This window comes from Saccostrea echinata, unplaced genomic scaffold (assembly GCF_033153115.1).
Source record: "Saccostrea echinata isolate AGI-Se365-2 ecotype Australia unplaced genomic scaffold, CSIRO_AGI_Sech_v1 ptg000001l, whole genome shotgun sequence".
NCBI classification, from domain to species: Eukaryota; Metazoa; Mollusca; class Bivalvia; order Ostreida; family Ostreidae; genus Saccostrea; species Saccostrea echinata.
In genome coordinates this window covers 17,185,129-17,209,537 of record NW_026889750.1, presented here as the reverse complement: position 1 = coordinate 17,209,537, position 24,409 = coordinate 17,185,129, and the positions used below count along the sequence as shown (strand labels likewise).

General features: G+C 34.1%; 1 protein-coding gene across 1 annotated transcript in view; it reads left to right on the top strand.

Annotated features, from left to right (window-relative positions):
• The first annotated feature begins 2,865 nt into the window (after positions 1–2,865).
• LOC133186142 (phosphatidylinositol 4-phosphate 3-kinase C2 domain-containing subunit alpha-like) overlaps positions 2,866–24,409 on the top strand; it is a 37,926-nt gene continuing 16,382 nt past the window's right edge. Inside the window, exons 1-26 of the mRNA XM_061321417.1 lie at positions 2,866–2,975; positions 3,381–3,926; positions 4,029–4,845; positions 6,084–6,157; positions 10,778–10,926; positions 11,268–11,385; positions 11,615–11,726; positions 12,266–12,336; positions 13,121–13,190; positions 13,762–13,899; positions 14,295–14,350; positions 14,855–14,997; positions 15,332–15,416; positions 15,558–15,680; positions 15,870–16,031; positions 17,186–17,291; positions 18,667–18,728; positions 18,832–18,912; positions 19,274–19,462; positions 19,871–19,964; positions 20,475–20,569; positions 20,670–20,847; positions 21,552–21,659; positions 22,234–22,326; positions 22,489–22,618; positions 22,827–22,963. Of these exons, the coding sequence (XP_061177401.1) occupies positions 2,869–2,975; positions 3,381–3,926; positions 4,029–4,845; positions 6,084–6,157; positions 10,778–10,926; positions 11,268–11,385; positions 11,615–11,726; positions 12,266–12,336; positions 13,121–13,190; positions 13,762–13,899; positions 14,295–14,350; positions 14,855–14,997; positions 15,332–15,416; positions 15,558–15,680; positions 15,870–16,031; positions 17,186–17,291; positions 18,667–18,728; positions 18,832–18,912; positions 19,274–19,462; positions 19,871–19,964; positions 20,475–20,569; positions 20,670–20,847; positions 21,552–21,659; positions 22,234–22,326; positions 22,489–22,618; positions 22,827–22,963 (4,044 nt within the window). The 5' untranslated portion in view covers positions 2,866–2,868. The remainder of the gene's footprint in view (positions 2,976–3,380; positions 3,927–4,028; positions 4,846–6,083; positions 6,158–10,777; positions 10,927–11,267; positions 11,386–11,614; positions 11,727–12,265; positions 12,337–13,120; positions 13,191–13,761; positions 13,900–14,294; positions 14,351–14,854; positions 14,998–15,331; positions 15,417–15,557; positions 15,681–15,869; positions 16,032–17,185; positions 17,292–18,666; positions 18,729–18,831; positions 18,913–19,273; positions 19,463–19,870; positions 19,965–20,474; positions 20,570–20,669; positions 20,848–21,551; positions 21,660–22,233; positions 22,327–22,488; positions 22,619–22,826; positions 22,964–24,409) is intronic.

Here is a 24,409-nt window from a genome sequence, read left to right as displayed (position 1 = left end):
AATGACAGAACTCATTCCATCTGTTGGAAATGTAGCAAAATAAACAGAAGGAAATGATTCAAATCAATATGTTACATTATTTGAATTATTCAGAGAGATCCGAATGTTAACATGGCAGATGAATTTGAAATGAGAGAAATTTTTTGAGAAAATGTGTTGAATTTTCCTTCACTTGAAATAAATTTGAGGTGGAAGGTACATTCAAGCTCAGAAAGGTTTGTTATGATGAATTTGTTCTTCAAAATCGTGACTATTTTCTTACTTGGAGCTGTAAACGTATGCAGCACGTAAACAGAAATCAGGAACACCTACTACTACAGTGTAGTTACTCCTCTAATTCTGAAAGCAAATCAAAGTCCAAGCAATTACAAATTATGCCTTATATGTCGTCTTCTTGTCTGCACATTACATGTATGTTTTATATTACAAGTTTGTTTTTTCCCTCGTCTCTAAAACTACTGAGACAATATTATGAGTTGATAAGTGTATTTAATAAATTATCCCCTCGCAACAGAGTTGGAGGGGATATAGTAACGTGCTTGTGTGTGTGAGTTAGTTAGTTTGTCCTTGTGCGAAACGGAAGTGATGTAATTTGCATCAGGATCGATTTCGAATACTGCCTTGATTTATAGATAATTATGCTTTTTGCGAGGGGATGTTCCACTTTGTGATGCCCTTGTTAAATTTAAAATGAAATGAAATTTATTTATTTTTATCAAATAAATTTCATTATTATTACATGGATGGGGAATGGTCAGAGGAAAACCAATAGTTTTTTTGGTCACTTTGTCAAAGTCAAGGTCAAATCTAAAGATGATTTATATTATGATGCAATGCCATAGACATTTTGTAACTTGCAAACTTAATGTGTAGTTTATAGATGGAGAATTGTCAGGGAAATCTAAAATCATTTTGATGCATTAACTTTGATAATGATATTTTGTAATCTGCATACTTCATGTGATGTAGGTGAAAAATGATTCCAGGGCTCGACATTAATGCTTGTCCGCTTGTCCAGTACCAGTGAAAAAAATTACGGACAAGTGAATATTGCTGGGCACTTGTCCGATTGGACAAGTGCATTTTAATGTAAAGAAGTCTTCAAATAATAAAAAGAACGACTGTTGAAAGTTCATCGGCAAAGACGGAAGCAGTACATAAAATACGAACTTCGATCCCGATATGGATAGCTATGTAATTAAATTCACAGTCGATCGGGATCGAAGTTCACTAATTGCAGACTACTGCAAAGGCATGAAAGTTACGTCGAGTTATGAAGTTTAGATTCTGTTTAATGTTAACAGTTTCATTAAACATTTATGTTGTCAGGATAGAAAGTCTAGATAAAATTTTGTTTTTATGTGTTTCTTGTATTTATCACCGTTCACGGTAGCTCAGTCGGTAGAGCGCTCGCTTCATGATCGGGATGTCGTGAGTTCAAATCTCGGCCGCGACAGACCTAAGTCGATAAAAAATAGGTAGCAACTGTTCCTTCGCCATGCGCTCAACACTTTGAAGTGAAAGTTGCGGGTCTTTCGGATGAGACCTTAAAAACCGTGGCCCCGTGTCACGGCAGGCGTTGGCACGATAAAGATCCCTCACTGCTCAATGGCCCTGAGTGCCGAGTAAAGGTAAAAATTTGAAGCCCTTCACCGGTATATGGTGACGTCTCTATATGAGTGAAAAATTCTCGATTGGGACGTAAAACAATATACAATCAATCAATCTTGTATTTATCAATAACATTACGAATCAATCACATGTAATGAACTTTATTTTAGTTTTCAAGTTGACAGCATTGTATCTTTATTGAACAATTTTCGGACAAGTGAAGTTGTAGTTCGGACAAGTAAATGTCTTGGTCACTTGTCCGAATGGACAAGTAGGGAAAAAAGTTAATGTCGAGTCCTGGATTCTAAAGGAAGGAATATATGGCTTTTAGGGTCCATTTATTAGAGGTCAAGGTCAAATATTGAGATTATTATTATCTGTGCATCATCATGCATTGAAAATTCATGTTTGTTCTCATTATGATGCTAGGGCTAGGTTGTAGGGCAAAGCCACAGTAAAGTTTCATTTGCAGACCTACAGTAGAACAACAAGGGTTTTCTCTGACAGTGTGGTCAGGCCCTTGGGCCCCTTAATTTTACACTAATATGAAAGAAAGACATGGCTGAATTGAATGAGCCATAATAATGGAATAATTTAGGAGTAAAATGACTGATTAGCATCCTTGCCATGGGCCCATATTGCTTAGTATGTTCAGAAATTTTAACTGCAACTAATCAATTTTTCACATAGGTTAATGTGTTTTCAGTAAATTCATTTTATTATCAATTATAAGTTGTAAAACATCTTCATGGCTATAGTCAATCGACCCATGTAATACTCCCTCTGGTAAGTTAAATTGAGATTGCATTTGTTTACTTTAAATTTGAGTATAATTCAAATGTAGAAGTTTATTACAGCATAAACAACATTCATTTTATTATCTTAATTGTGTAATTTATGAAGAGTCAGAAAATTAAATACTTATATCTTCCTGATCATGTTTCAATGTGAACTATGATTTATCTAGTGCTTATAATAGAGTGTGGTAATTCAAATACACGATATATCCTGCTTTGTTTACTGGGTTATATAAAAAAAGACAATAACACACACACCATGCACACATGTCACACACTTTAATTCAAAGATGGACTTCAAACTGTGAAAGGTTGCATTTCAATATTGTTTAAAAAAAAATGCTGTACTCTTTCAGTAAAATATATGTTTTTGTATATATATAAATTATAATTATATACATATATTATATAATTCTTGTAAAAAAAAAATTATAGGACACTGTGTTTACAGCTTACCAGAATGCAGTTTAATCCACCCCCTGGGCAGAATAACATTGGGTACCCCCAGCAGGTCCCAGCCAGGCAGGGAGGAGGCATTGGGGCCCCTCATCAATCAAATCATCAGAGGTAATCTACAATTAAATAAACACAAAAATGTATTCTTTCCTCCCAGAGGAAGAATGAAAAAAAGTGACAAATCAGGTGGATGAATGTATGAAACCTTTACATGTAGATTTACCAGGAAGTGTGTAATGTGTACATAATTTTCATCTGCCAAGTGTTTTGTCAGTTCATGTCTAGAATGAGCACTTAATATGTTATAAAACTGTGGGTTTGAACATGAATTGTGAATTAGTTTTGAAAAATATTTTTTTTTTAAGTGTTTGGATTAATTTTTCTGTATTTGTTTGAAAGGTAACAAGTGCTTTGAAATTCTTAGATCATGGTAAAATTAAGCTAAAAGTATCTCTTATGATCTTAATGTCATGACAATTAATGTCTTGATGTTAGTATGCATGATTTATGTTTTAGGTCCAGTGACCATGGAAACTTTTTTCCCCACCATTCGTTAGCTCCACCAGGAATAGGATGGAATATCCCTGGACCTGACCAACAGCAATCACCATGGGGACAGAGAAGTGTCTCTCCATGCTTGAACCAAACCAATCCATTCAAAGATAATTTTGTTCTGAACAATACACCTTCAAGTGCATCAAGCAGTGCTCAAAACATCAGTAGAAAAAGTGCTACACAGTCGCAAAGGCATTTACCTACGAGGCTTAAAACTTCTTCTAAGGATACAGGTAACAGCTCTCCATTGATAACTCTTTCACCTGAGAATACTCTTCAACGTAACATGGATGGTAAAGTGAAGACTTCCACTTATAGCATGGATCTTGAAGGACTAGATTTTTCAGTCTCAAGTTCAAATTTAGGTTCTCAAAAACCTCTTAGTTCTTCAGCAGAGGAAATGTCAACTAGCACTCAAAAGTCAGCATACCCAGACTATAGCCATGTGTTTAATGAAATTCGAAGGGAACAAAATGTAAATAATGTGGCACAGTTAAATTCTTGTTACAATATGAACCCCCCTAGAACACAAACTGGGTCATCAAATGCTAATTATTTGAACCCTCCTAAAACACAAACTGGGTCCTCAAGTGTTAATTATTTGAACCCCCCTAAAACACAGACAGGGACTTCTGGTGTTAACTATGGATGGAATGTGTCATATCTGTCTGGAGATAATCATCAAAATTCTGTGAATAAATTGGAACCATCATGGCAAGGGATGAGTACAGGGATCCAGTCAAAGAGCCAGTTTTCTGGTTATCAGTCTACATTTAGGTCAAACTGGACATACCAGAGTCCACGTCCAACTTACAATGCCTGGGGATATAATCCAAATTTTATTATGCCAGCAGCTTCACCAACTTTGTTTCCATCTCTGTCACAGGTCTCTAGTAGCAGTGACTTTGATGATTTACGTTTTCGTAAAGAAGAGGATACTGAAGAGGAGGAATCCGATATTTTTGGAGACGATTTCGTACCACAGAGAGATTTTGTGGAAGAGAATCAGTCTCGTTCCAGGACTTCAAGTGATTTAATAGAATTTGAAGAACCAGAGGAGAAGGAATACATGTCATTGGATTTATTTGATCCTCTCTATTCCAGAACACGTAGGGAGTCTATTATTTATCGGAGAAACTCTATCTCAGGGGAAAATGATGTGTCAAAAAGTACTGAAAGTAATGTGGATTTTTCTGAGTTGGAAAGACCCCAGTCAGGACTGTACCCCACTATTCCAGAAGAAGCTAAAGATTTGGAAAATTCACAGGAAAGTGTGTATAGACCTGACCGCAGTGATACATTGTCTAGTACTGATGCACTGGAACAGTTTTTGAGATCTAGTTTTGTGGCACCTGTAGAAGAAACCAAGCCCGACATCCCGGAACGTCCACCATCAATACTGCCAAGAGCAGCATCAACTCATGAGGTGATATGTTTGTTTCTTCTTTTTGATTATAAATATTTTGCCTAGCTTTTTGTGGCACCCATACTTCAGAGGTATAAAGAGTGTTCATATTGGTGTGACTGCCTGTCTGGTCAATGTAGAAGTACTTTTTTTCCATGTGGTATTAATTTACAATATGTACTTGGTTACAAATTTTCCATGGAAATTTGTCCAAGTGTAACTTGAAGTACATTTAAGACATATAGACTAAGAGGCAATCTAAGAAATCCGCGTAATTTTCTTCCCATAGATTGAACAGAAAATGTGATTCCTTGGAATTATAACCCCATGGAAAAACGTACGATTACAGTACTCCTTTGTACATTGCTGTTAATTTACAGGGTAATTTTCAGAGCTCTTCACATTGTTGCCAGTTCACTGTATATCATCTGATCATTGGTATTTCTAGAAAAAAATACACTGTCCAGTTGGGACAAAACTAGCTCTAAGTAATTTCCAACGTTTCCTTCCCCAGTCAACTTGATAAATCTTCAGTCTACTTAAAAGTATTTACCCTTGGTACATTCAGCTTGATGGGTTTCATGGATGAAAGTCTCATCAAATTTTTTGTACAACTGCATGTTTATCGTTTTGTTTTGTTCTGTTTGATGCATTCAGTTAGAAGAAATTGATGTTTAATACTTCCTAGTAAAATAGAATTAATTCAAAATTCATGAGTGTCTGAGATCAGACGCGGAAAATTCAGGTTGGTCCCTGTATTATTTTTTAAGTATATTGAATAAAAATGGCAATGTTAGGTTTGTTATGACCATGACTCTAGATGAAGATGATATGGTATAAAAGATTTATTTCTGGTGCATAGTTTTAAATGAGAAAATGTAAATGCGTATGTTATGATCAAGGATGAGTTTTTGTGCCCAATATCATTAGCTTAAGGTCAAGTCTTAGGTGTTAACTTTATCTTGCAAATGAGCACATTTAAACACAAAAGAAGCTGTGACTAGAGAATGTACATGCCATGGCCCCAAATTAAGGTCATTTGAACATGTTGAAGATCACAGGAAATAGTTCTATTTGTTGAGTTCTTGCAATTTTTCTGTGCATTATTTGGAATGTTCTTTTCAGGTTAATTCTCTTAGGCCTATTAGGACAGCTTTAGCATGTTTAGTTTGCTCATATTTGCACAACACACATGACAAATAAAGCCATATATACTTTAATGACAATTATGTTTCACATCTTTTTGTTTTAAATTTTAGGGGCCATATGAGAAACTACATAAACGAGTGTTTGTTGATGAAGAGTCTGAGTCATTTAGCCAGATGGTGTCCAAGTGAGTAACAAAATATAATATTTGATATATCTTACAAGATATCTATTATGCCATGAGGATTACAACAAATGCTGGATGCTCAAAAAGCTCTTCTGATGTCATCAACAAATTCTACGACTAAAAATGTAAAACACTTAAATTTTACAGATATATGGAAAAATCTAGTATTACAAGTACTACAAAGAGTTGATGTTTATTAATTGTTGGAAAAATTTATATATGCTTAAAAGTTGTTTAATTTAAAAAATTTATGCTTTAAAAAAAGAGCATCATAGCAGCATTTAATCTCAACGATGCTCGAGCATGTTTAAGGGATGGTAAAAAAAAACAAGGACTTTCAGTTCTTTTGACTGTTTTTTCTACCCAAATTGATTTTGATAGTTATTTTATCATGAATTGGGAATAATTAAATGAAACATGATAGTCATTAAGGCCCATTTCCAGATGTGTCTATAAAAGCTGTCACATCATTTCAAGGATTATGTAAAATTTGCACAAAGATAATTAATAATCAATGCTGCAGGCCTAGACTAAATCTAATAGTATTGTCTGATGCTCTGATATCCTGAAATAAACATTATCTTCTCACCTCTGCCAAAATTGCACTTCAGCTCAAGTGAGGTTTTTTGATCATGTTTTTCCACTGTCCACATCTCTCTTGTCATTTTATCAACTTTTCACATTTTTCAGCTTATTACCTATATTCTCTACTACAACTGGATCATTTTCAACCAAACTTGGCACAAAGCATCCTTTATGAAAATGATTCAAGTTTATTTAGATGGATAGCTATGCAAACATCCAAAAGAAGATGATGAAATTTCCCAGTAACTACCAGTAATTCTCTGGAATTACCAGTATTTTCCACTGTCCTGGGAAATATGAGTATTTCCAGGTTTTTTTCCAACTGTGCAATGATTGGTAAAAACATGGGGAAAAAGTGGCATTATTTAAAAATCTAAAGAATCCCAGAGGTCGGAAATGTGAAATTTCCACAGTTATATAGTATAGATTGAAAATTGTTTAAAGCCTTAGGGTTAGGATGGGGCCGCTTGACCATGTTGAGTGGGTCATGTTTCAAAAATATTTGTCACCATTAGACTGCAAGACAACAGAATTAATATGGAAGAATTTTGATATTATATAGAATCAGGTTTGTTATATCCCACCAAAGGAAGTTTGGAGGGTATATAGGAATCACCTTGTCCGTCTCTCTGTGCAATCTTGTCCGGGCTTTAACTTTGTTATAAAGAATCATTGGAAGCTCATACTTGGTACAGAATTGTTCATGGCTAGAGGGAGTGTCTTGACCTTTACCTAAGGTCATTCTGGCAAGTTTAAGGTCACCGACAGAAAAGTGTAAAATTCTTTTCCCGGCTATAACTTTGTAATGGAGAATCATTAGAACCTCCTACTTGGTACAGAGATTGGTTATGGCTATAGTGAGTGTCTTAACCTTCACCCTTGGTCATTCTGGTAAGTTCAAGGTCACTGACAGAAAAAGTATAGAATTCTTGTATGTGCTTTAACATTGAAAGCGAGAATTATTGGAAGCTCATACTTAGTACAAAAAATGTTTTTGACATGTGGACATGTCATGACCTTAATAAGTTCATTCTGGCAAGTTCAAGTTCACTGACAGAAAAAAGTATAAAATTCTTGTCAGGCGATAACTTTGTAATAGAGAATCATTGGAAGCTCATTCTTGGTACAAAAATTGTTTATGACCTGAGGGTGTGTCATGACCATGACCTAAAGTCTTTCAGACAAGTTCAGGGTCACTGACAGGTCCAGACTATAACTTTGTAATGGAGAATCACTGGAAACTCATTCTTGGTACAAAGATTGTTTACGACCTGAGGGTGTGTCATAACCTTGACCCAAGTTCATTGTAGCAAATTCAAGGTCACTGGTATAAACAGTGTAAAATTCAGGATAGGTGTAGAATTTTCTAATACAGAACCATTGGATATCCATATTTTAATAAAAGATTACTTATGACCAGATGATATGTCATTTTTCATGTTAACCAAGGTATTTTTGGCAAGTTCAAGGTTCCTTTATAAAATATTAAAAACATTACCTCTAGTTCAAATTATGCACACAATAGTATGAAAAGTAAACGGTTTCTGTTGAAAAATAACCTTCTCAAGTTAATTTTCTCGAAAGTTTGCAAGTTTATATAATAACCATTTAATCAAATATTTCCTTGCTGCATAATGGATATGTTAAATTAATAAATTAATTTCTAAATGTTGTTGTACTTGCACGTGGAAAAATCTTGAAAAGTTGCCAAATTGCAAGAAAGAAGCAGATTTACTTGCTTAAGAGTCAATACAAATGAGTTTTGCTTAATTTCTCAATTACCAGTTATTTTCAACACTTAAATTTACTGTTACATATCAATCATGCAGTGAACGCAACCTTCGATACTCTCAAAGATATGGCAAGCAGGAAAACTGATATTTCTTTGAGAATTATTAAGTCTATAAGAATAACAAAGAACATTGTCATTCAAATAAAGAGAAAATGGAATTATGTTACGTCCCTACTAATATATAAGAAATGTTGCAAGTCTTCTTTTTAAAAAAGCACAAGCCAAATTTTGTCAGATTGGCATATACAAGCAAAATTAAAGGATGTAGATTCAACTAACTTATATGTTCCATTAAATTTGGTTGAAGATTAAAAAAATAATTCACATTTTAAAATTTCTAGAGAAGATTTTTTTTTTTTTGAAAACAAGTGTTCAAAGTTTCACATGTCCAATTTGTATTATAAAATATAAGCCAAAGCAAAGAAAACATGCAGAAGTTTTTATACTTCCCGTAAACAAAGTTTGAAAAAATAAACAGTCAAACCTTGTTATCTCGAACTCAAAGGGACCAAGAAAATGCTTCAAGATAACCAAGGATTCAAGATATCTAGGGTAAAATACTTAAACACCCAATTTTATGTTAACACCCCCAAAATCTACCTAATTCAAGATCAATAGTATACCGCCTGTCAATCATTAAAAAAACAATAGCTTCTGATTTGATTGACGAGCCAGCTATGTTGGCTACCTGATAATCTGAGTTTGCATGTTTTTAAAACAATTACCTGGTCAAGTGTCAAATGCTTTCATGTACCGCATGAAAGTTCGCTTTGTATACACTCTGATTTAAAAAAAATCATGTCGCTGTTATCTTGGTTGATAATTTTATTTTTAAAAAATAATTGAGATTAGATAATTAAATGATGACTTGGTGATTTTTTTTATTCAATCTCCACTGCTGTTCTGTACTTGTTAGCGATATGACGTCCAATATAACTGTACTTTCGAAGAAAAATTAGGGATATTCAAACTCTTTCTTCCTTCAATAAATGAGATTCGGAGAGAGAGGTTTTTGTAGTAGCACAGACCGATAATTCTTCTGAGTCCCATATTCAACCTGTGCCTTGATTTTAAGAATGTACATGTATGTAATGCCCTTGTCGACCTTGCACTTTGGTACACAGAAACTCAATTAATTCGCCGTAATTGGAAACAATCGACCCCTCCCCCACTATTTGAAAATTATAGCAACAAAATGCAATGGATTAAATAAGAAAAGATATTTATTCTAATATAGATAAAGTAGTTTGTATCTAACGCTATGAATTACGAAAGATTCTTTTTATATCCAAATCTGTAAACAGGGCATAAGAACAAAGCCCTCGGAAATGGCGAATATTTGTACACCATTGTTCGCAAGAAAAGTAAATAATATTCCGATTGTGGTAAATGTCCACACAATAAGTGGAATCTTTTTATTTCAATTTTCACACTTAATATTTTATAATAATTTCTTTTATTGACGATTAAAATATTGATATGTTTGCTTTGTAGTTTTCATCCGTTTTTTTTTTTTTAATTTTACGATATGTCTTTTTAAATTTTTTTTCTTCTTCAAAAGATATCGACGAAAACGCTAAGTCTACAAATTTTATATTTCAGTACATAATTTATTTTAATGAATTTCACTCAAAATTATGCACAAAATGCGTAATGTTGATATTGATTACCAAAAGCCAGACTTCCTGTGTAATGCAGCGTGTATAGGAATTTCTGACATCTTGAGTATTGGGGCTCTCCAGGTAAATAACACCAGTACTACCAAGACCACTCCCCCTCCTCAGGTAACCGTACGGTAAAAAAATTGGGTCTTTAAGGAATAAGCAGATGGGACTTCAAAATGACTTCGACATTTCCATGGTATTTGAGATATCCTTGTTCGAGATACTGAAGTTCAACTGTATATATATCACCTACAGTGTAGTCTGTTTGTCTGTGCAATTATATCTAGTGCATTACATGTACTTCCATAATGGAGAAGCATTGAAAGGTCAAGTTGACACAGAGATTGCTTGACAAAGTTAGTCATGACTTTGTCATTTGAGGTAGATCAAGGTAATTGAAAGAAAATAGTTCCTGTTTGGTTCATAATTTCTATTAGAGAACCAATGGAAGTTCCTACATTACTTATGGCCAGATTGTGTGTAAACTGTTTTGCTGCCAGATATAATTGTTTAAAACCTCTTTTATTTATTGTCAGTATTTGTCACATTCTTTCAAATGATAGGAAATTTTATTTTCAGATTAAAGTCAAAATTTAGTTCCAAGGACACCACTGTGAACAGAGGCTATGTTGTCAGTGCGTTTTGTGAGAAACATCAGCCCTCCATGTCGGTCAAGATTACCATCCATTCTGATTACTCAGTGGATCCTGTCATTTTTACATGTGATGGTAAGAACATGAAGAAAGTTGGCTATTTCAAAACAAAGATGATTATCTTCATTAGGTCATTTTTTGTTAAGCCAATGATTATCATTTCAATAACAATTTTATCAAAACTTAAGTCTTTCGTTGGGCAATGACATGCTTTGACAAACAGCAATGTATGCTGTTTATTTCATGTATAAACATAGGAAAAACAGTAGATATCACAAACCTTATCTAGTCTGTTTTCTATGATTGGAAGTTTAGGTTTAAGCCATTTTGTTGTGGTCATCAATGCACAAAAATCCAGACTATGAATAAAAATGTCCTATTTGTTGATGGTAAAATGTTCTTATTGTTTGTTTCAGTTCATAGTAATGTAGAACATGTGATAGGCAACGTCCTGTATAACCATCTACAGTCTGAAGGCTGCAGTGCTGACGACTTTGTCCTTAAAGTCTATGATAAGACAGAGTATCTACTCAAGTAAGTTCTGACTGGCATACATGTTTAAGCAGTCTTTTGTTGTTGGTTTTTTTTGGAAAGTACATCTTAGAAATTAATATTTATAAAATATTTCAGTTGTCATGATTATGTTGCAGTTGTCATGATTATTTCAGTTGTCATGGTTATGTTACAGTTGACATAGTGATGTTACACTTGGCAAGGTGATGCTATAGTTGTCATGGTTATGTTTTTATTTTTCATGTTTCAGTGATCACCCTCTGTCAGAGTATGAGTATGTCCACAATTGTCTGAAGCTTGATAAAGACATAAGATTTATCATGCTAAGAAAACAGGATATTCCCTTACCCTTCCTTAGAACAGTATGTAACCACTCTTTTGCTGAGGCCATCTTTAAAATAATGTTTGTTTGCCCTCTCCTGACCAAGGGTAAAAATTTGGGTCGGTAGCTTGGTGGGGAATTTTTTTTCCCTAGAAAATATTGACAGGATGAGAAAATCCAGGATAAAAAGAGGAAAAAAATTATTGTTTCCTGGAGGTTAAAAAAAGTTTTGAGTCAGACCATTTTTAGGCATTCGGTTGGGAGAGGGCAAACAAACAATTTTTTAAAGGTGGCCTGATACAAAAAAATTTAATCACTGAATTTAATTTACAATAAGAGCTTGTTTGGACATTTTGTATATTGAGATTGTTCAGTTATGAATAGTGACTCAGCTGAGTGTTGTGACCCATGGGTCTCTTGCTAGATTGAACTGCAATTAATACCTTATCTTTAACCAATAAATTAGATACATGGGACTAAAAATGTACAGACTGTATAAAATATTTTATGTACAAACAAGGCAGAAAGAGCTGGTACATTGATGTGAAAAGAAATTTATTCGACAATTTTTTTTTGCAGGCAGATGATGATGATCAGTTCCTGGTGTTTCCTAAGGATTACGTGTCAGCCTCAGAAGGAGTGGTATCTCAGTAAGTCTATAGTCTTACCTTGTATACACTGTATGTGGTCAGAGTCTCAGAACATAACGAAAAATCAGTACTGATTGTAACAGGGACTGTTATGGATTTACAGTTGGATAGATATAGTCATTTACAGATGTTCTCAAAAGAGCTTCCCTCCCCACCCCTCCCACAGCATATATGTAATGTTTCTAAATATCAGGCCAGATCTTTGCAAATCACAGTTCTACAAATGCGCATGCATATGTTGGTGCTCTTTTCAATTTGCACCATAGGTTAATCTGTTTTCAAACTGGAAGTATTTTGAAAATAGATAAGGAAGGTGTAACCAGTTTGGTATTAACTCGGATGTAGTGCTTGTGTTAGCAAGTATTTTCAGACAAACCATTCTTAAGTGACATAACCCTGATAATAGTGTTCCACTGAAAAATTTGCTACTGGTAGAAAGCCATTTCAGTCTGGGCCAAACAAATTGAAACAGTGTGTAGCTTCTACTATGTAGATCAGAAAATACTAAAGGGTTGCTCATATAAATCTACATAATTTAATTTTAAAGTACTTTACTAAAATAAAAATTAAGGTAAGAATAAAGAAGTTCTGGTGGTATAACATTTAAATGTTGTTTAATTAGAATTCATTGTTTGGCCTGTGTTTGTTAGGTTTCCTCTATATCTTGTTTTATGATTATACAAAAATCAACCATATAATTACCTATATGTCCATGTATATCGATCCAATAACTGAATTTTTTTTTTTATTTTCAAGAAAATTGACTTTTGTTTTCTTTTTTAAGGACACAACTAGAGACTCTTATGAACACTTTCTCTAAAGAATTAGAAAGCCTAATGGATCATATACTAAAGGTAGGGACTTTGATCATACTGGTTTGTGTGTGTTCTAGAAATAACTTTGAGGAACTCTGATGTATTGATTACTTGAGTGTGATTTCATATGATGTTGATCAAGGTTCAAAAATCCCTTTTTGTTCCAAGTTGACATTACTGGAACTATCACGACATATCAAGTAATAATGTCTGACAGTCAGTATATGGCAGGGTAAATTTTTATACATGTATGGAAAAGGAAAGAAGGACAAAATTCCGTGAACAATTTTTAACATTCCCAACCTTAACTAGCAGTATAAATTTTCATTGTACACTTTTCTTGCATTATTGACATTGATTTGTTCTGCTCCCATGCTTTCAATTTCAAGAAAATGTTTCTATACTTTCGTTTGGTGTAGAAAAATGGCCTCAACACTATATTTAAAGTTTATCAAAGAGAAAAGAGTCTCAAAGGACATGAATATAAAACCAGATAAATTTTAATGTAGATGCTAATATTTTAGCAGGACATTCAGTTTTGTTCTAGACGTTTTCTCATCCATTGAGGTACTTACAATATTGTACCTGTTCTGTCTAACTGAATTTACAGAACAGCATAGGACAGATTCACACCACGGGATTAAGCCAGTCTGTGAAGGCTATCTGTACAATACTAGCTAACATACAGACTATTGAGGTCACCAGGTGTCTGAAGAGAGCTGAGGATATATTTCAACAAATGCTAGAGGTATAGGATCATCTATTTGTATGTACAAAAAGCTAGATGTAGCAGATGTAGGTCATATACTTATTATGTACAATAGCTAGAAGTAGGTCATATATTTACATGTCATGATGATGTGTTTGTAAAAGTGCTAGGAGTAGGTCATATATATGTATATTTATATATTCAAATGCTGGTAGTAAGTGATACAGTATAATACTATTAAAAAAAGATATTATGTACAAATGAAGAATGCTGATGGAAATGTGGAAATTTTTTTATCCTTCAGAATAGTATGAATATGCCTTGTGTCAACCAAGTTTCCTTTGAGACTTCTTGTTTTAATGATTTTGTCATTTAAAAATTAATTTGATTCATAAATGCAGTCTTCTAGTTCAGTATTCACTATTTCTGTACAGAATCAGAAACAACAAAGTGAAGGCTCATCTTATAGAGGAACCCAGGCAGCCATCAGGTTAGTATACTGCCATTTCTTCCCTCTGTTGATATGTAAATCAGGTGAAATAAAATGAATATTCAGAGAGTAAGTATATGGCTTTCCAAATATGATTATATTGAAAATAAAAGGTTAGGGGTTGAGATGAGAAATGTTTGTGTTATTATGAACAAAAACTGGAACTGAGATAAAGATGAATAAAGAGGATATTATGAGGGGAAAAAAATGTTTGTTTTTGGTCAGACATTTATTTACAAAGAAACGAGAAGTGTACATATGACATGGAGATGGCTTTCAATTAGAAGGCCAATGTATCTCTTATTATTTGAAGGGCTGTTGGAAGTACATGTATCTGTTCCTGAAATCAAAGTTTTGTGAAGAAAAAACAGTTAACAACATCAAAAAACGTTTTGAAATACTTTTTTTTGTAGCTAAAATGACCTAAAATCCCTTTTTTCAAGTGTTGGTTGTGTTTGAGACAACATTTTAACGTACAAACATTTACCATCCCCCCTTTTGCAGCATTGCTACTCACTCCTCGCTGGTACAGGAGATGCAGGAAATGCTAGAACAGCTGATGAAGGCCGTCAATCAGCTGATCAAGATGTACTGCTCTGCCTTCCACACAGACTTCATGTTGGGATCACCGGTCAAAAAGAACTGGAGTAAGATATTTAGTAATCCCATCATTATAAGGATATGCTAGTAGGTCATTTGTTATGACTATATAATTGCTGCAAGTTAAAACAAGCATGTAAGACATAAGAGCATCAGTAATGCAAGTGTATTTAACCATTTTCAATGCAATGCTTTGTAATCTTGAAAACTGTACTGGGCATATTTCAATTGTGATAGCAAAATTAAAAGGTCCATCAAACTTGTGTCAACATAAATTAACCCAAGAGTGGTGAATAATTCAGACATTATGATAAAAATACTTTTTAAAAATTGTGTGCAGGCATCTTCTGTGATTCACAACTCAACCAATTTTAATTTTAGATGAGAAATATGTGACAAAAGTTGAAGATGACTTCATCATTCATATTGCCACAGCTCATAGAATACCCACAGAATGGATTCAAAGGTTGGTTCAAAAACAGAGGCATACATTCTTCAAAAAATTTAAAGCTTTTCAAATGTATATCATGTGATATCAATGAATGAACAACTTAAGATCAAGTTTAAATAAGTTCTTATTAAGGACACCATATTGTTTTGTCTTAAGGTATGATGAATATAAAGTTGTGTGTTCACTTCATCATGGAAGCAGGAAAATTGGAGATGATGTTGTGTCACAAACAACAACCAATCAGAAAGACCTGTGTGATTTACTCAACTGGGATCAGTGGTCAGTAGCATTGCTTGTATCTCATTGTAGTGTGTAAATATATATCTGAAATGGAAACAATTCTGCTTTAACCTAAGGAACATATGATATCTTCCTTATGGATATTAAGAGGTTCTGTATTTTTAATTCTCTGTCATTTTAGATCCAGTTAGAAATTGTCAGAAACTTGTTTTGTGTCATACATTGTAGGCTGAGCTTTAAGGATGTTTCTGTCAGTAAGTTACCTAGAGAGACACGGCTTTGTGTGACACTGTGTGGTATGAAGGGGATGCAGAATACACAAAACAATGAGGCAGCCAAAGTGTTAATGGCACTAGGCGGGGTCACCATGCAGCTATACAATCAGAAGGGGTAGGTGGGAAAGAGAACAGGTCAAACAGCATGAAAGTTTGTTTTCCCACAATGATTTATTGATGAGTTATTCTGTGAAATATGTATGTGTAGATTGTAGTGACATCATTAGCTCACCCCAAAGAAGTCGAGATGAGCTTAAGTTATACCCCTGGTGTCAGTGTCAGCATCTGGGTCTATAAGCCCTACCTGAACCAAGCTTGCATGGATGATGCATCTAGGGATGGACACTACCACACTTGCTTCAGATGCTGGATTTTACCTACATTTTCCAGATGAGAAACCTGGTTAAAGTTTTTGGTGCAGGTCCATTCCAAAGTAACTACATGTATAAGCTCTACCTAGACCAAATTTGCATGGAAGATGAATCTAGGGATGTACACTACCCCTCCTGCTTCAGATGCTGGATCTGACCTATATTTTCCAGATGCATGAATTTTAGCCATACTTTAACCAAAATAGCATGGATGATGTATCTTGGGATGGACACTTCCAGACTTGCTTTGGATTCTGAATCTGACTTATATTTTCCATATGAGTGACCAGGGGCCCGTTTTACAAAAGAACTTACGACTAAGACCAAAATTTAATTCTGATTATTTTTTCCTATTTTACATTTATTTGAAAATGGTTTTAATCTTTTTAAAAAGAACCTAACAGTATATTTTTTGCTAGCAATTTCAAACAATCATCAATTTTACAAAATTCTACAATCAATTAAAATATTTAGTCTTAGTCTTAAATTCTTTTGAAAAACGGACCCCAGGGTTTTTGGAGTAGCTCTGTTATTATATGGCCTGTTATGATTAAACTTGCATGGATGGACCATCTAAGGATGAACACTTCCAGACTTGCTGTGGATTTGGAACTGACCGAAATTTTTTTGATTAGTAAACAGTTTAAAGTTTTTTGAGCAGGTCCATCTCCAAGTAACTATAAGTCCTACTCAATCCAAACTTGCATGGATATTGATCTTGTGATGTACACTAACTAGAAAAAAATATGATGTGAGATTTGCCAAATTACTTATAGATGGCATTTGTCGAAGTGAGCTTCGTAATCTTTAATTGCCTATGTTTTTTATTTACGTTTGTATGCAAAATAACTGAAAATTGCTGTTGAATTTCTGACATCTTGTGAATCAAAAACTATAGGTACTTGATCCAAGGCAGTCAGCTGGTTCCACTGAAAATGAACATGCCTGCTGATCCATTCAGTCCTTATTGTTCAGTGTTAGATAAAGATACTGTACTAATGCAAGTAAGTTGTCATCATAGGATGTTTGATATTGCTTCTTTTGAAATCTGGAGAAGTAAATTTATCACGATCACTGAAATCATTTTTATCCCCTCGCGCAACTAGTTGCGGAGGGGATATAGCATCGCTACTGTGGGTATGTGTGTGTGTTAGTGTGTCCGTTACAGCTTGTGGGCAAGATTTAAAGAGAACCTTTGGACTATCAATTCTCAGCTTCCACATACTTATGTGGCATTGTAAAAGGACGAACCCTATTCATTTTCAAATTAATCGGTAAAATATTTCTTAAAATATCGCGATTTTACTACCTTCAAACCCTGAAATTTTATGTACAACTTGACAATACTCGCTTCCGCTTAATCAACCTAGAAAATTTGGTTCGCTTTGACAGACTCACTTCAGTAAGTTCTACTTTGTATTTGCGTATTGTCATATTATTGTGCGTATCTTGAGACAGTCTGTATGAATTAAAAGTGTCATCTCTGACGCTGAGTAATTGAAATAATTTGATGAACGTCGCAGTTTCAGTACCAAATTTCCACAGGTGTCTGTTTACAACATGGAATTTATTCTTGAGGCGCACGTAATTCCTGAAAGCTATAAAGAAATTTCACAAGTTTCAGTAACCTCTCAACACCGGTATATTGTCATTTTTTATTACGAAGAAATATTGCTTCCTCGGGTATTCTCAGATTTTATGCATATTGCATGCATCTTTGAGATTTTCATAGGTAGGTAAATTACTGAAACTTAGAGCATATGTGATATGTTTCTGCTAGGAGTAAGGGAAACTGCCCAATTACATATGCATGTTATTCCCCCCTCCCCCATGATGTTATGCACTTTGATTTAAAAATGACCCCCCCCCCCTCCCCCCCCAAGATGATTTTGTTAAAAAAAAATAATTTGTGCTGCAATATATTTTATTGTCTTTACCTTTAAATATTTTAAACCTAACTAGTTGAGTGTATCTTCATTAACGTCCCTCTTGAGAATTTTGCCATTACCGGTGAAGTGCCTGCAGTGGGGGGATGCTCCGCTTAGCGGTGCTCTTGTTATACATGTATTAACAAGAACTTTATTTTTGATCAAATACGAAAGACTGTCTGCTCATCAAAAATGTAATTCTCGAATATATTTTTGTTGCTAAAGATTATTTGCAACAAAAACCAGAATTCATGAAAATTTTGTCTCACTTTCAAATGCCAAACAACTTTCTTGCAAAAAATAAGGTGTTGCAGAAATTTGGTGATCTACAGTATAATGTTTTAGATATTTAGCTCACCAGAGTCAATGGCGTGGCCCATTTCTATTTGTTAATTATTATCTGCTGTGCACTGTCTAACTTTGATAACTTTCATAAACTTTTTTTTTGTAGATAAATCTGCCAGATTTTGGAGAAAATATTGTATTTCCAGACATTCTTCCAAAAAGTGGAAGGTACATATAGTGGTTCAAAAAAAAACTTTGAACTATATGTGTAGTGTGTACAGGTGTTTACATGTATTTTATTTTTTTCAAGAGCATTTGTTTCATTTTATAGTGAAAGGAAAAGTTTTCAGCAACTTTTGCCAGAAATTCAGGATATTGTTGATGGAGTGCTTGAAAAAGATTGTATATCATCGTATGTATATCTTTTATTATATAATTGTAGAAATAGTGTAACATGATTCTATAAATATATATTTGCATCATATGACCATTTTATCTATAAGCTTTTCTAAACTTAAGAAATATTTAGCCTGTCCTAACACTATTGATATATAAGCTAAATATTTTTGTATTTAGGAAGAAAGTTTCTGATAGATTATCAAATACATGTATCTTTAAAAGTTAAATTTCTCTTAAATTTTGAGAAGAGAAACCTGATTCCTATGAATTCTGAGTTCAAATATTTGAAATTTTGATAACAGTGTGAAGAGGAATAATTTTACTTGTTTTGCAGGAAAGGTAATAATAGTGTTATATTTTTTTGTTCATTACAGATGTCAAGCAGACGAGCTGGAGATTCTGTGGAGATATAGACACTATCTGTATGAGCACCCTCAGTTGTTGCCATGGATACTACAGGGATCTAAGGAATGGGATTATTATCAGCTGGCTGATATCAGTGGGTTGCTGCGGGATTGGACTGTATTAGATCCCATGCAGGCTCTGGAGCTTCTCCTTCCACAGTAATAAAATTAACTGCAAATCAACTTTTCTTTGCAGTTACACTCTTTCTTGATGTTTCGATTTGTATTAATATGCAGCAATTTTAAGATTTCCCTCATGAATCTTTATAAATAGTCCCAAATCATGTTCTATTTGAGTAAAAGGAAATTATTATTCATTCATCCTGATAATATTTCATGATTTTCTTTTGTTTATAATCTTGAGAAGGTTTATGGAGTAAGAAAAGACCCATTTGAATTCAAAATATTTTCATAGTTTGGCAAGAAACATACAGTAAAAGAAGTAGCTATTTCTGCAAACAACAGTTGATCTTTGATCAGAGATCAATTGAAGGTGCAGGCATCTTATATGTATAGTAAAAGATGTAAATTTAGATATGAGTTATTACACTTGGATGAATATTTTAGGTTCCCTGATAGCAGAGTTAGGGAATTTGCTGTCAATTGTCTACATAAAATCAAATCAGATGAGATTGTGGACTTCTTGCCTCAACTTATTCAGGTAACTGTGAATATCAGTGGTACATGTACAACAGTAGTGTAGTTTTTTAACAGTCATATTTCACTATAAAATGTTGCACAAAAAAGTCTGTACAGTATAAAGTCCATTAGCATTTCCAGTTACACTTACATGTAGATATTCATTGTAGTAGAACTTTCAGGGAATGTTTATTGCTGATTTTGTCTGTCTGTCTGTTTTACTGTCTTGTCATTAGATTGGCTGTACACATACAGTGTATATTTATGGTGGCCAAAAGATTCTTCATCATGTATAGGTTATTCATGCAGATTGGTACAATCAATTTGTGCTTGAAATCAGTTGCATTTGTAAGCAAAGTAATATGATTCTGGCAGTGAGTTATAAATTTAAAACTTATTTTGGAGAGACTTCTCAAATCAAAGACATTAGAACCTGAAGATCTGTAAAGCAAGAAATCAAGTTTCTCCTGCATTATTCAGTATAGTGGTTATTAGCAGACTAGCTGACTAAATATGATATCTTTGTTTACAGGCATTGAAATATGAAAGTTACCATGCGTCTCCCCTTGCCTGGCTGTTGTTAGAACGAGCAAGTACAAGTGTAAGATTTGCTCATCAGTTGTTCTGGTGAGTGAATTTGGTATTGTTCAGTCAGTGCTTGTTAAAGGACATGTTCCATTCATAAGTGGAAAATGCTTTCTTTCACAACCATTCTTGATCTTTGAAGGTTACTCAAAGGCACAGCAGCCCAAGACACCACATACAAGCGTAGGTACGAGCTGATGTTTGTGGCACTGATTAATGTGGCAGGTGATCTCCTGTACCAAGAATTTCGCAAACAGGAAGTAATGGTCAAAATTCTAACCACCATAGGAGAGAAAGTCCAAGTGGCCAAGGATAAAGAGGTAAGGTATTTCTGATGTTGTAAAAGGTCCAATACTGGTAACCTTTGATACTCAATTTACAATCAGTAGAGGGAGTGTTTTGAGTTGGTGTAAATTATGGACCTCTTGGGCTGGGATAGGAAAGCAAGGGGCATTAACTTTCTTATTTCACATTTAGCTTGTATTTCTTAATATTTTAAGAGATCTAAGGGTAGATCCTACTACAACATTCATTGGTGCAGAGTACCTGACCTTGACCTTTCTTCTTACCTTGACTTTGCATATGGTTTCTTTTTTTTTTTGGTACTTTGAAAGATTAAATCATTAATTTATAGAACACAGTCAAAACATTTAACCTGTGCTAGTTTTTTGTGACTTTGACCTTATCTTCAGATTTGATCTTACAGTTCATTATTTTAAATTTATCCATTTCTTGATTAGGATAAAGGATCCATTGATGTAAGGTTTTGCAAATATTCATCTTGCTTGGAGCATTTTAATCATATCTAAATATTGTGACATCCATCTTTCTTGTGACTCTAGGCTTACATTTGAATTTCTTAATACTGTATATTCATATAGTCCACAGTGGGGCATTCATATCCTGTGGATTCAATTTAACACAACAACAGTAATAACACATATTTGAAAAAGTTCTGAGGTTACCCCATTTAATTCCAAGGTGTTTATACTTGTATGAGATTGGAATGTGCTATCATTTGCAGAATACTCTTAAGAGAGAATCCCAGCATTTACAGGAGTTCTTTGATGAGAGAGGCAGTTGTTTGTTACCTTATGATCCGGGTCTTTGTGTCACAGGAGTGGATCTAAAGGTGAGGCAGTGACAGCAGCTCTTCCTACCTAAACACTATTAATTCAGAGGTGTATCCAAAAATTAGGTAGTAAATAATATGCAGTGTGTCGCAGGTCAACCCAGTGACATGAGATGTTGACTATAACTTACCACTTCACTGTTCACACTTGTGACAAAGATTTATCAATCATTTCTACACAAAATTAGGTTGTTCTTATCAAAAAGTGTCAAATATCATATAATGGATTTGGCAATAAAATGCAATATTTTCATGTCCATATCATTAAAAGAGCTCTTTATGAAATGTGATTTGGTGATAAATGAAGATGGTAATTCTAGATGGGAGGTACTGTATGCAGGGAAATTTTCACCCCGTTTTTGCCATCATTGCGAGAGTGCAAATTTAAACGTGGTGAATTAAGGGAAGGTCACAACTGTGTTGGTGAATTTAAAGTGGGGTAAAATTGTTTGCAAGTGTGAAAGGGCCAAAATAACATGGGACAAAACTAACCCTGTATACAGTAATAAATTTATAATGTTCAAATATAGCTATATCAGTAGCCTATTGATCTGAATTTTTTTATGTATTTCAGTCGTGTTCGTATTTTACATCCAATGCAGTGCCATTGAAGTTGGTGTTTAGAAATCCCAACATCAGAGCAGATCCAGTCTATGTCATGTTCAAAGTGAATAAAATACTACTCATTTATTTTCATGGAAAAATAAAATTAAGATTAAAATATGAAAAATAAATAAGCAACAGTTAAAAAAATCCAATAATGGTAAGAGGAAATGAATAATATGTAAAATTTGTGATTACTGTGATGTATTTTCTCTATATTGTATAGGTTGGAGATGATTTAAGACAGGACATGTTAACAATGCAGATGATTAAAATAATGGACAGGCTTTGGCTGAAGGCTGGGTTGGATCTTAAAATTATAACATTTGCTTGTCTAGCCACTGGACCTAAAAAAGGTCAGGAGATTTTAGAATATAATCTTTTCAGAAAATTTTCTTTACCTGTGCTAATATTATCATTTGTTTTTTGTACTCTCTATTTCATTGACAATATTTGGCCTTAATTAAATTTAACAATAACAGTGTTATTTACAGGCCTTATTGGTTTCTATAATTGAAATTCATTTAAGTTTGTAAATGGAGAATAAATTGTATTTTTACTCAGGCCTGGTAGAACTGATCACAGAATCAGAAACTCTTAGAAAAATACAAGTACAGGCTGGAGTTACTGGTTCATTTAAGGATCGACCAATCAAAGAGTGGTTACAAGGTCATAACCCCACAGAATTGGAATATCAGAAAGTATGTATATAGTTTAAGAATGTCTAAGGATATAAAATATTAGAATAAAAATTCTTATTTTTGCATTGCCTATGGAATTTGGTGGACACAATTAGCATTGACTGTTATGTCTGTTGGTAAATAAATCAAAGTTTCATAAAAAATACAACATTTTTATTTCAAACATGATAAAGGTTAGTTTCAAGTTCAAAAACATTGAACAAAAAAAGTAATACATGTACAACTGAAACTCTCTCATACTGAAAGTTCACAAGGTATGTGTAGTTATGCCTACATGTAGTTATGCACATTAGGAAGCTATGTCAGCTGTACACTTCAACCGTAACTCTCCTTTGAAGGTAACTCTCCTTTGAGGGTTTATCTGTATAAATAGTAACTGAGAGGTCATGCAGAAACTAACAGCATGTGATTTACATGTTTATATATTTTAAAAATTGTATTCTTGTATGCTGATTTTAAATGCTAGATGATTTAAAATATTCTTTTAATAGCTATTGAACTAGCTCTCCCTGCCCTTAAATTCCCCTCAGTCTGTAAGTCTCTCTCTCTCTCTCTCTCCCTCTCTGGAATACCTAATACTATGCTATTCTTTTTAGGTCACCTGAGTCACTCAGGTGACCTATTGCTATCTGTTTTCGTCCGTCGTCGTGCGTCGGTCGTAAACTTTTGAACATTTTCAGCTTCTTCTCTTGAACCACTGAACCAATTTCAGCCAATTTTGGCATATAGCATCAATGGGTGAAGGGGTACAAAAATTGTGAATTTCATGGTCCCTGCCCCCCTGGGGCCTGAGGGGTGGGGCTAAAACCATCAAAATTAGTGCTATCTTTAAAAATCTTCTTCTTTACTCCTGGACATCAAGCAGTCAAACTGTTGGCATGATTGTAATAAGCATTTAGCCCTCTACCAAAATTGTGAAATTCATGGCCCCAGGGTCAGGGGTTCTGGTGCTAGGGCGGGGCTATATAGATCATATAGTGAAAGTGCATTATTTCTTTGAAAGTCTTCTTCTCTACTCCTGGGTATTATTGAAACAAATTGAATACATAGTTATGATAAGCAAGAGTGACTCTACCAATATTGTGAAATTCATAGCCCCAGGGTGGGCGGTTCTGGTGCTAGAGTGGGGCTATATAGATCATATAGTGAAAGTGCATTATTTCTTTGAAAATCTTCTTCTCTACTCCTGGGTATTATTTAAACAAATTAAATACATAGTTATGATAATCAAGAGTGACTCTACCAAAATTGTGAAATTCATGGCCCCAGGGTCGGGGGTTCTGGTGCTAGGGCGGGGCTATACAGATCATATAGTGAAAGTGCATTATTTCTTTGAAAATCTTCTTCTCTACTCCTGGGTATTATTTAAACAAATTAAATACATAGTTATGATAATCAAGAGTGACTCTACCAAAATTGTGAAATTCATGGCCCCAGGGTCAGGGG